The sequence below is a fragment of the Telopea speciosissima genome, chromosome 1 (genome assembly GCF_018873765.1).
Source record: "Telopea speciosissima isolate NSW1024214 ecotype Mountain lineage chromosome 1, Tspe_v1, whole genome shotgun sequence".
Taxonomy (NCBI): domain Eukaryota; kingdom Viridiplantae; phylum Streptophyta; class Magnoliopsida; order Proteales; family Proteaceae; genus Telopea; species Telopea speciosissima.
In genome coordinates, this window is record NC_057916.1 from 29,144,526 (window position 1) to 29,157,284 (window position 12,759).

At 36.9% G+C, this 12,759-nt stretch overlaps 1 protein-coding gene across 2 annotated transcripts; it reads left to right on the forward strand.

Moving 5' to 3' along the window:
- The first annotated feature begins 864 nt into the window (after positions 1-864).
- Positions 865-8,676, forward strand: LOC122665856 (vacuolar protein sorting-associated protein 2 homolog 3-like). Of its 2 annotated transcripts, XM_043861999.1 has the most exons (12): positions 865-1,076; positions 1,236-1,280; positions 3,488-3,522; positions 3,594-3,644; positions 3,811-3,915; positions 4,014-4,085; positions 4,255-4,326; positions 4,433-4,513; positions 5,017-5,052; positions 5,172-5,227; positions 8,307-8,370; positions 8,479-8,676. In XM_043861999.1, the coding sequence occupies exons 1-11, from the start codon at positions 1,043-1,045 to the stop codon at positions 8,356-8,358; spliced, it is 639 nt and encodes a 212-aa protein (XP_043717934.1). In that variant the 5' UTR covers positions 865-1,042; the 3' UTR covers positions 8,359-8,370; positions 8,479-8,676. The 2 variants fall into 2 exon arrangements, with proteins under 2 accessions (XP_043717934.1, XP_043717928.1); XM_043861993.1 differs by having other exon boundaries at positions 8,307-8,514.
- The last annotated feature ends 4,083 nt before the right edge of the window (positions 8,677-12,759 follow it).

The window sequence follows — 12,759 nt, forward strand, 5'->3', positions numbered from 1 at the left end:
GTCGATACCGTATTGGTATCGTATCGGTTTTGCAGGTTACTAATACCCGTTTCAATACTGTGCACTAAAACCATAGAACAGATTGACTATCTTTAAAGCACCTCACTTCTTCTCTCTCTTCCTGTTTTTTTATTTTATTTACTTTTTATTATTTTTGAAGAAGTCGATTTGTTCCATGGTTTTAGTGCACGGTATCGGAAGGGGTATCGGTAATCTGCAAAATTGATACGATACTGATACGGTATCAGCTTGGATTGGATGTATCGAGCAAAATTACCCCTAAATCTCCTTAAAAAATGAGTTTTCTTATCGTTTTACCCCTTGTCTGTACTGTGCGACTGATATGGTATCGGTGACTAGCAAAATCGGTATGTATTGCCCGTATACCGATACTTGTAACCATGATCTGTTCGAAAAAGAACAATGAGGATGAAATGTTGAATACAAAATTAATTAAGAAGAAAAATTGAAGGAAAAAAAAACCAAATGGAGTACAAAAGGGGAGAGAGAAGAAGTGGGTGTGTGCTTTCATTTTTTAATATTTTAATGACAAAAAAAAGTAAAAAGTAGAAGATGAATGGTAGGTTAAATAGATTAGCAGGTTACTAGATGAAAAGGAAGGGCAATTTAAGTATTTAATAACATGAGGATAGAAGGAGATAAAAAGTAGAAGATGAATGGTAGGTTAAATAGATTAGCAGGTTACTAGATGAAAAGGAAGGGCAATTTAGATATTTAATAACATGAAGGTAGAAGGAGATGTAAAAGTTTAATAGCAAGGTAGTATCAGAAAAGAAGTTTAAGAGAAGGTAATTTTAGTAAATATAGGCTAAGTGTAGGGTAGTAATAGTAATTGCCCCTTTCCATAATAAAGAACGACGTTATCCTCGTGGTCCATGGTTTCCTTCTACTTGCAGGCCGGGGGACCTTTGTGTGAATAGTTGCGTTGACAATCTCCTAAATTCTGCAAAATTCGATTTTTCCCCTCCACTTCTGGTTCTCTTGTAAGCTCCCTCTATTGCATAGGATTGTTTGGTCGAGAATGAACATTTTTGCTAAAAAACCCACTGCGAAAGGTTTGTGCCCTAGTTATCTCTGTTCTCTGCTCTATTAAAATTTGCTTAGGTGCTATGATTTGGTTTCCGATGGTTTATCTGATCACTTTCCTCTTTGAATTTGATTTCATCTTTCTCTCTTTCCCTCTTCTACTTCATTGTTTTGCTCTATGGTTGCAGATGCGCTTCGCGAGAGTAAGAAAGAAATGGCTAATGCGACAAGGGGTAAGATTTTTCTTCCTGAGTTATTGTATTGGATTAGAAAAATAATGGAAAAACTGAAACTGTCTTGGAAGCAATATTTGTTTGTAATACTTTCTACTCAGTAAAACAGAATTCTTGTCTCCTTTCTCTTAATGGGTTCAGATTGGATCGTAATTCCTGTCAGACTTGTGCAGTATCTAGCACATAGAAGAGAATGGTTGGTTTTACCAAAAAAAAAAAAAAGAGAATGGTTGGCAAGCAATGCAGTAATTATGATAGGGAATGTCTCGTTTGATTTTGGATAACAATGGGATTGGAGTTTGATTTTAGGTAACATGATTCTTTGTGCTAATTGAGTTGGGAACTGTCTGCTAGAAGAACCTTAGCGTGATCTGGCTTAAACCTTAGAGCATCTTTTTGTCTCTTAGATTGCTAGAATTAGTTCCTCGTGTGTGCTCCTTCAAGAATGTCAAGAGGGTTCCGGATAGTGACTTTGCAATTGTTGTGTTGTTACTTGTTAGAGCTGTTGTCTGATGAGTATTCTAAGACCATGTGGAGTATATCTTTGGAGTTTGTTGCACCAAGGGAAGAACATTAGAGTGGATGTGGGACTCCACTTGGAGAGGAGCTTTTTCTGCTTCTCAGTTCTTGTTTCGCTTTGGTTAAATGGCAGTTAACTTAAGAGAACAACTTCTTTATGCTGATTGTTGCAAATCTTGCAATTGTTATTCAAAAAGTTGATGTTGATCATGCATAATTAGTCCCATATTTGGTAGTAGTGCCTAAAATCTCTGTCAATGAGCTGGTCTTTTTTCCTTTCCCCTTCAAATTAGAAAAAAAAAAAAAAAAAACTAGATAGAGCGACGATAGTAGAATAAAAGCTGTAAGATTGGGTAAGATAAATGTATACAGGTCCAGAAATTGTACAAAGTAGAAAAAAAATTTGTTACAATCTGCCCAACTGGATAAGGCTCTAGGTGCAGCTCTTGCCTGTGAGTTCCTTGGCCTCTCATTTCCTAAAGATTTTGTGGGACATTATTCCCATTGGAATGAGATGTTTGAGGGTGAAAAGGAAAGGTCTTACTTGATTAAATGATTGAACCTACGGGGGCTATGGTACTGAAAGTGAACCAGCTGAATCACCCTTGTTTTACTTGATGCCATGGAATTCATTTGTGTTTTTGGGAAACCAAAGGAACCTGGCATATCACCAACACTACTTGGACTCAAGAGAAATTGTAAAAAACTGATATTGAATTGTGGCAATTCTTTCTGCCCTTGAAGATCTCAGATTCCCTGAACCATTACTATGAATAGTAAAATAGTAAACTTGATGCAAGTCTCCGATGTGAGTGATCTAGGTGTTGTGACACTCAGAGGACTGCCAATGGTAGGAAAAACTTTGTTGAGATGCCTCGAACTCAAAGGTATTAACTAATGGTGATCAAGTCAATAGAACACTTAGGAGGCGAACTAAATTCTAAAGCTACTAAGTACTTGTGCACCAGATATGAACTTCCACTAGGGAAACTATTCTGAAGATTCTCCTACTTTTGCATATAATAGGAATTTCTGCAGCAGTTTGCTGTTTCCTGAAGAGTGTAAAATTATAACACGGAAAGCTTTTTAGTTTCTTTTAATGTGCAAGCTAATTATTTAGATGATGATTGCATTAATTTTTGAATTTTTTTTTTTATTATCTTTCATCTCAGTCACTCTCGTTGCAGATAAATTTATGCCTTCGATCATATTCATATTTCATTCTTCATTTATAGATCTTATTTCTTGTCCCTTTAATGAATAATCTTTGTTTATAAACTTTAAATAGTTTCTTTTTTTTTTGGGTGATTTATGTATTACCATTTTTTAGTTGATTGCTACCTCATTGAAGACAACTCCGTTGTTTAAATTGCAGAATTGTGCATGCCTAAAAATCAATAGGGTAGTGATTATGGAAAAAACAGAACAATATGAACTATGTATTGTATGATGGGCCTTGATGGGGGCTTGCTAGTGTTGTTTGTGTCTTCAATGCTGTTTTAGATTTGTTGTATGTAGTCAAAACTTAAACATCTGCAAGACATATTTTTTGAGAAAATCAACTAATGGAATTTTCCCTCTGTGATAGTGACCTTTTTAAAATCATATCTCTGTTATTGGAGTTTGAGTTTGAGCCAAATTTAGCATTCATATCAATTTCCTTGTTTGTACATTTTTCTTGCTTTCAGGTATTGAGAAGGAGATTGGCGCATTGCAATTAGAAGTATGTGAAGAACTTTCAAATTTTCATTGTAGACTTGCTGTTATATTTAACTTGAGCCACCATTGTGACAGGAAAAGAAACTTCTTGCTGAGATTAAGAAGACTGCCAAAACAGGAAATGAGGTAGCTTCTCATTGTTAATTCTCTCATTTGTTTTCAACCAAAAGGGGACTTGATGTATCTCAACCATTGTCTGCAGTGCTAAAGTGACATGAGAAACTATCTGATGGTGTTTGACTGCAACTTTGACTTATTTTGTTTATTTTATTTTATTTTTGGTATTTTGCAGGCAGCAACTAAAATTCTTGCCCGTCAGCTTATCAGGCTGAGGCAGCAAATTGCTAAGTTACAAGGTAATCGAGCTCAAATGCGCGGTATAGCAACTCACACGCAGGTGCATTACAAGTCAATCTTGTGGTATTTGTTCTGCTGTTCACTCGGTCTTTTCGGCTCATGTGTCGTTATCTTAACAGTTTTTATCCCCATTTGCAGGCAATGTATGCCAACACTTCAGTTGCCAATGGCATGAAGGGTGCAAGTACGGCAATGGCAGCCATGAATAAGGTCTGACAATAAAGACATGCTTCTTGACCCTGCTCAATTAACATTCTTCAAGTCTATCCATATAATTATCATGTTCTATGAAACTTAAGATTGTCAGTTGATTTCCATTTTTCTTTTGCTTCTTTTATCTGTTTGGTTGGTTTGCTTACTGTACCAATTCCACTCGCAGCAACTCACACCTGCAAAGCAGATGAAGGTGATGCAAGAATTCCAGAGGCAATCAGCACAAATGGACATGACGGTAAGATTTTGTTTGGTATTTTCCATAAATTTAGTTTGTGCTGTGGAAGTATATATTGCTACTTGGCTTGCAATTTGTGATTCCCACTCATGCCTTCTGTGTGCAGACTGAGATGATGTCAGATACCATAGATGATGCCTTGGACAATGACGAGGCTGAAGATGAAACTGAGGAGCTAACAAATCAGGTAGACCCCACAACGGCCTTCGCTTAGACAACAAACTATAGGGGGAAATGTTTAGATATGTTGGCTGTCTATGATTGAGCTGTGCTTCATAATTCCTAATAGATATCACCCAGCTGTCTTCTTAATCTGGAGGTAACCTCTTGGATATGGGGCATGGTTTAAAACTTGGACTAAGTTCTGTATCTTACTTTTTGCTTAGAGCTAAGAGATAGATGTGTAAAAAGAAAAGGCCAAAGGTTTGTAAAAGAATTAAACATTTCCATCTGTCTAGTTTTAGGTCAGTAGCAGCTTAGATATGATGGATATGGTTATCAAGAGGTTACCTGTGAGTATTCCTGCATGAGCATCTGAACAGTGCAGTATGCTAGTTTAGAAAAGAATGGATTCTATAATTCTAATGAAGTGTTTCTCGTAGTATCTTTTGTTATTTCTGTGTGTGCCCTGGTTTTGTTTTCTCCTCATTTCTACTCTTTCTTTTTGTTCTTTTTTCCTTTCACCCTCAGGTGCTGGATGAAATTGGTGTTGATGTTGCATCACAGGTTAGTAGTACCATTAAATTATTAATATACTATCATGTGCTGTTCTGTTATTGTTTTCTGTCAGCACATTTTGTATTTAACTGTAAAGCTTATTTGGCCTGTTTTGGAACTGTCAACAGTTGTCAGCAGCTCCCCGGGGGAGAGTTGCAGGAAAGAAGGGTGAGGATGTTGGGAGGTATGTTGACTTTTTACATTTTCCTCCATCTTCTGCCTAAAAGTACGTTAATCTGTCTATTATGTACAAGGAAGTGAATAATGATTTTCCATCAGTGCTAGATAATCTTAGAATTTCTACAAACTGTCACAGAGTGAAATATAGTGTGTCAACAACTATAGGAAAAGATTTGAGTACTCATAAATCAACCACAAATTGTCACTGATAAAATGCTAAAATCTGAGTAAATATAAGTACTTATTAATCAACCACAACAAATGCCAGACTAGTCTGACGGCGAATAGAAGATTTATGCAGCCTAAGATTTCTTTGAGTAGGTAAGCTGGATTTCAACATGCAACCTCATGGTTGCAGTAAATAAACTGCTTGATCCATAGGCTACATGATTGAAGATTGGATACTAAAGAAAGAAATTATCTACACCAGGACTATAGGTCCATCCACTGTTGCACACTAAACACACAACACACTCAAACAAACAAGTTTACATGCACGTTTCTTGCTAGTGTACTGCAAATATGGTATCTCACAATTTTTGACATATGCTATGCACGGACATGTCAGAAGAAACATGATCAATGTTGCTGTGCATCCATTTATTTATCTATTATTAGACCCATGAAGGTGCAATGTGTGGTAGGTGGGGCAATGAATCCTTGGATAACGGGAGGAATTTCGAGAAATTTTTGGTAGTCTAGTAAGTCTCGAGATACACCGGGCACAAATATTTGTCTCAATAGAACTGAAATTTTGTGGCAGGTAGACAAGTCAAGTTTCAGCCAGAGTGGAGTTGGGCAAGTGGCAAAATAAAACCTTGAAAATCTAGTGAAAAAAATGAAACTTCTCTAAATAAAAATGGACAGTTGACAATACAAGGGAACATGGCTATATGTGGGAGAGTATATGGTCGGATCTGAGTCTCATATTTGACATGTGGCTGGGGATGTCAATTTGGGGCTGAAACCATTTAACTGGAGTGGGCCAACCAATTAAACCAGGAACTGAACAGACTGATTATTAATTGGTTGGTTTGGTCCAAGCCATTAAGTTGATATGTATTTTGGAACTGAAATCGACGTGAACCAAACAGCCGGTTAAGATCGATTAGGATCACTTATTAATTGGTCACTCACTGTTCACTCTCTCTCTCTCTCTTTTTTTTTTTTTGGTGAGTAACTTGTCACTCTCTTGATTCAAGAATACTTGGTGTTATAATGGGCCATTGAGGCTATGGACCTTAAATTTCATTAGAATTTTGTCAAATTTTAGCATAAATTATTGGGACATATATATGGGCTCAAAAACCACTTTTGGGCTTACTTAATCGGTCTTTTGGTCTTGGGATGGATTAAAGGCTGTTTAACCGGAACCATTTAAGAACTTTATAGGGTACTTGGTCTTTTAATTCCTTAGGTTTTAATTGTAATGAAGTAATGGACTGAACTATAAGGCCCAAAAAGCGAAGCTTTAAAGGGTACACAAAATTTATTATTTTATTTTAGTGGGTCCCATGCTAATATCAGCAGTGGTTATTAGAGTCTTTTTAAAGTAGAAGAATGTCAGGTTTTGGGTCAGTTTAGGACTCTTTCCAAAGCACCTACATATAGAAGAATTTCCTTTTCAGTTTACTTTATTATCAAGTTGTTTTAGTCAGTTAGGGACTCTTTTCTTAACCTGCGCAAGGGAAGAGATACCAATTTTGTTTGGGTCTTATTTCAAGTGTTTAAGTCAACATAGAACTCCTCCTTGTAGGCTGGTCGATGGAAGGAGATTGAGTCATGTTTTGTTTCTGATCTTCTTATTTTTATATTAATTGTAAGGCTTCACTGCCCCCTTGATTTAATCAATGAATGAAAATTAGTTTCTCTTTTTTTTTTTTGGGTGTGTGTGGAAAACTGAGATCTATTCTCTCTCCTCACAGTACTGTTCATCTCCCCCTCATCTCTCTCTCTCTCTCTTTCTCCTGCGTTTTGTTTTCTTCCTTCTCTTCTTCTCTTTTGTTTGAGATCATTCTTCAGTTTTAGCAACGTGTTACTCCGTAGAAACAGCAGATCTTCTTCCTTGGATGATATGTTCTGCTTCTGCAAGAGCATCTTTGTTATCAGTTCTGATCACAGCTTATCCCTGGATTTGTTTGCATCTGAGATCCATAATCCTTTGGGTTTTCTGACTGCATCCGTCCTGGTTCTAAGACATTGAACTTATTAGATAATCAATCTGTTCTGGTAAGCTAGACTGTTTTCTAGAATACCCATACTGTCGAAATAGCCATATCATCTTTCCACTCGGTAAAACTTGGCGCCTATACAGAGATACCCTCTAGGCTTGTCAGTCTAGGAAAAAAGTTATTTCCAAAATCTCAGAAAGTTGTGGTTTTGAGAATGGATTTTTAGGAGGATAGAATCCCGGTATCAGCATTTGGTGGAAACTGAATCATTTGGAATAGTGTTCTAGTATGCCTTGACTCATCAATATACATGTTCAACTGTTCTGCTGAATCAGCTTATTAAGGCCGGCCTTACCAGAAAAAAAAGCTTATTAAACTCCTTGCTTGGATGATTTACAGTTAAGTATTCATTTTGGAATATCATTCACTGGTGTTTGAGCATTTTTTTTATCTTCATGTACACGTCTGATGAGTTTCTAGTCAAAAAGCGATGATTGGAAGATACTTTTCTTTTGATAGTTAAATGATTTTATTGAAGAAAAAAGAAAGCAAGAGATAAAAGCAAAAGATACAACAACAATAACAACTGTATAGAAGCAGATAGATCTCACAACCCCCAAGGCCCAATTGCCCTAATGCTAAAGAATACAGTATCTAATTTCAAAGGAAAATCCTCCCCAAAAAATAATCTCGGTCTTAGAACGCCCCTCGCTCTAAAATAGGAGGATGGGTACATGACTCTTGTTTATAGTGAACTCCTGCCTGCTCTCTTATCCTCATTGTCAGGTTCTGGTTGCCCAGTTGAAGTGCTTATTTGCATAACCTTGTTAATTGTTATTTTCATCTTTGTACCCTACTCAGGTTTATTTATTTATTTTAGATAAAGTAATTGATGTATTTCTTGCTATACAGTTCGGGTGTGAATGAGCTTGAGAAGAGGCTTGCAGCCCTACGAAACCCATGAGCTGAAGATAGAGTATACATTTGGTATCGGCTTCTGATTTGATAAATTTAGGTGTCAGATTATTATGTATTTAGCAAGAACATTAATTTTATGTGTTTGCCCTTTATATGTGGATAAGAGGTTGACCTTTTGCTTTGTGGAGTTTTATTCAAGGGCCAAGGCAATATCTTACGCATGCTGCACCTACCACAGCTTGAGAAGAATCCAATTCCTGTTATCACTCTCATCATGATGGTTTCTCAATGACTTCTTTGTATCTACAGCATTTTGTGAAAAATGAAACCCAACGCCAGACAATAAAACATCTCAACATCTGCACACGTTTTATTCAGTTTGTACTTAAGAATCTGCTAAGCTGGGATTGGACATTTTTGTGGATTGTATAAAAAAAATAAAATGTAAAGGTAAGTAATGCTTCAGGCGGACATAATGAAAATGTTTACAATATCCAAAGATCAGTGTGTATTTTTCAAAATAAGCTCCCGAAATTTAATCTCCTGGAGTGAGCATCGATCTTTCCATCTGAAGCTTAGAAATCTCTGGCTCAACAGATACTCCCATTTAACAAGTCAGAAGACCAGTATCAGCAAAGGAGACCTCGATGTACCATATGTTTCATCATCATTACTAACTCGATTGCGAACCTATTGAGAATGGATAATGGATGAAATTGCATCAAAATATAAGTTCCAGTACATGGACATATGGTTGAGATATGCACTAGAGTTTGACATTGTCCAATCTAAAGGATTTACCTATGGAAACTTTTTGCTTAATTTGTTATTTTGAAACTCATTTAATATCACAATACGCAGGGAAGAAGTATCTAGTCTCATGATATAAACTGTAAGATTTGGCATTGCACTCCCCATTTTCGGGTATTTATATGAAGGGAAATTGTCCAGAAAGTATTATTTGGAGAAGACCCACCCGTCTCTTGATCTGATTCTCATCTGGTAGGGATTCTTTGTAACACTATTGATATTGTTATGTATAAATAGCAATGAATCCCTTCGGCATCTGTTTTTTTCTTGTCATGTTTTTAAGCGTATTTGGTTCGATAGGCTATTAAAATTGCATATAGAATTTCTTCAAGCTTCTTTTATTGGGCTGTTTGTGTCCTTTTCACCCTATGATATTAATATTTGATAGAATCCGGTTAGTATCTATTGCTGCTATCACTCTCTATTTCATCTGAATCTTTAGAAATAAATGTGTTTTTAAGCATGTGGATTTCTCTTTTGAGCTTGTGGTTTGAATCATCCCTTACCCGTGATGAAGTTGTCAATGTTCATTGTTTAGGTCGTGTTTGGTAAAGATTCCGTTTTTGGAACGTTGTTATTCGACAAAATGATCTTTTGTTGTTTCTTCATTTAAAGATCATTCTTTACCTATTGTTGGGCATTTGGTAAACCTGTTTTGGAATTGTTTTCAGGATCGTTCTTGAACCAAATGGTATATGGTAAAACATGTTCTGGAAAAGAAATTTAATACTATTGTCAATATTTACATAAAGCCCATTATGTAGATTTATGGCATCAAGATTTGGGTAATTGACATCAACATACATGATCCCATACTAAAAAGTTGCAAAAATAATATTACATCATTAATCTCCTAAAAATTAAAATTACATCACAAAGTCAATAAAAAACCAAGTTTCATTAAATTAAAAGGAGATGTCAATACTTCATGAGGTGGTATTAATCTCCACTTTTGCTGAAGTCAAGTTTGGTAATGGAAGCAAGGATGTCTCTTAGACTCCTTGTATGTTTCTCTGACTCTGTAATTGTTTCTTTCAAAAATCCTTGTTCAAAATCTAGTGAAGGATCAGGAGATGAAGTTGATCCTTGATGGGTAGAAGAACTATGTAAATCATCATCTACCAATTGGAACAATCTACAACCAGTATTCTCAGTCTGCATCCCAATTAAAAATGTTGTTAAATAAAAACTCAAGCTAGTATGGTAAGCCATAGTTTATTGAGCATTACAATATCATCCTTCAAACTTAAACATAAATTGTTTATCAGAACCATCAAGAAAACAACAAAACACAAACAAGTTTCTAGGGAAAATATTTGAGGCTTAAACTGAAGATCAACCATCGAACAAATCTATAAACCATTTCCTTCTATCAGGGAACGTTGCACAAAATGACATCCTCTAATTTGGGTCCTCCCACATACGCTAGACAACCTTTAAGTACAAGTTCCTTGACAAGTCTGGTATTGAGTCCAGCAAAGCTTGACAACCAACTACACTGTGGTCAACAACAGTTAGTTGACAACCAACTACGTTGTGGCCACTTCCAAAAGGTTGGTTGGATCAAGGTGGAGATGTAACTTCTGCATTTAAACTCTGCTCCGTCCTCCAAGCACAAAACTTATCAATAGACCTCATTTTATTGAACACATTCGAAGTAAGACTACTCTTCCTACGGGCAGTGGGTGTCCTATCATACCTTCTTTTGGCAGGACAATGCTCCTCCTCTACCTTATCTCAATTATCTCATTTTGCATGGTATTTGGAATCTTGTATGACAATCCAAAGTTCATCCCAAGTTTTGTCTATTTTTATGGAAACTCTTACATGAGGGTTTGTCAACAAAAGGTAATATAAACAAATTTGGACCGTAGGCCATTTGGATACGGAATTCATGACAACAGTTTCTTTGGTTTCTTTAAGAATTTCTTTAGAGATTTTGATTGGTCTAAAAGTGAATAGTGAGTTTAGGTTGAACATAAAAATAGAAAAGGAACAAGAGGTAAGGCAAGAAGGAGGGGCTTGTTCTAGGCGATTCTCAATGTCTCCAAATACTATGCCTCTGATTGGGAGATGTTCTTAATCCGAAACCATGGTGTACGTTAGGGTTTTCCCTTCATTCGAAAAGAAGCTCTAGCCAGGTTCCACTTTCAAAATCCCAGCTTTCCTTTGGACGGTTTTCTTTCTTATTTCTCTTCTCTCCCAAGTCCCATGGAAGACAAAAGTCACAAAACCTTGATTACTCAAGCCTTCAATCGAAGATCGCCTGCTCATCGAGATTTTCCATTAGTGCTTTAGAGTTTTCCGCAGCTGTGCGTGTTTGATTTCTCTGTTGTTAGAGCGTGTAATCCTTACTTCCCATTCCCTCCTCCGCTTCTTCCACCATGACCTGTGGAACCACTACCAGAGACGATGCCGCCACCGACGATGATGATAGCAACGACGATCATCACCGCCTTGCCTTCCACTCTGTTTCACCGCCCTCTGTGGCCGCCCCCATTCTACCCTGCTCCACCGCCCCTTTTCTGTCTTGCTCCACCTCCATCTGTGCCTACACCCCTTCCGCCCTGCTCTCACCATGGCTGTCACCGCCAATACTTTCTGTCCTCCCCCTTCCCCTCCCCTGAAGCTCCCCGTTCTGTGGTTCATTAATTTTTATGCCATCGTCGACAAACAATCACAGTTTCTGTGCTATATTGTCTCTTTCTAATTGTTGATAGAATCTTTCAAAAGTAAGGGAAGACATTATCATTATTTAAAACTTGGGAAGGGATTTGCTATTATGGATACTCAGAAGGGAGGGGGATGATATTTACTTTCCTTTTTTTAATCCGAATGCTCACACGATTATTTGTGATGGGAGTTTTGTAAAGGATTTTAAGGAAGTTGGTTGGGAATCCCATTTGTACATAACGAAAGCTGTTTTGATATTGCAATTATGGATGTTGGTTTTGTAGGGAACGGACAGGATTCCGAGGCAAGAGCTATGCTCAGGGGCTTGCAAAGAGCAAGCGAGCTAGGAGCCACAAGTATCGATGTCTGGATTGATTGCAAATGTCAAGGTAATTTGGTTGGAGAATAGAAAAGAGCCTTAGGAAATCTTTACTCTGTTGTAGAATATTAAGAAACAATCTAAATACATCTCAGAAGTTTGTTTTGGGATATTGCAGGGAGCACACAGGAGTCCGAGAGGCAAGAGCCATTCTTAGTGGATTGCAAAGAACAAGGTAGCTAAGAGCCACAGATTTCAACATCTTCACTCTATTGTGAGATAGTAAGAATCCGTCTAAATATTTCTCCAAAATATGTTTTGGGATAGTGCAATTTCTAACTTTGGGTTTTGCAGGCAAAGCTTACAGGGGTATGAAGCAAGAGCCATTCGTAGTTAATTGGTTAAGAGGAGGAGAATGAGAATTGGCCTTCGGAAATCTTCACTCTGTTGTGGGATATGAAGAATCATCAATCTAAAATACTTCTCAAATGTTTATGACACAGAACAGGATAGAATTTTGGTTGCTCCATAATTAGCTTAAAGAGCAAATTTCAATTTTTTACCTCCCACAAAAAAAACTAATCAGAAATCATCATTAAACATTGGAAAATCTAGATAATGTACTGGAGATATGTTTAATGGCAA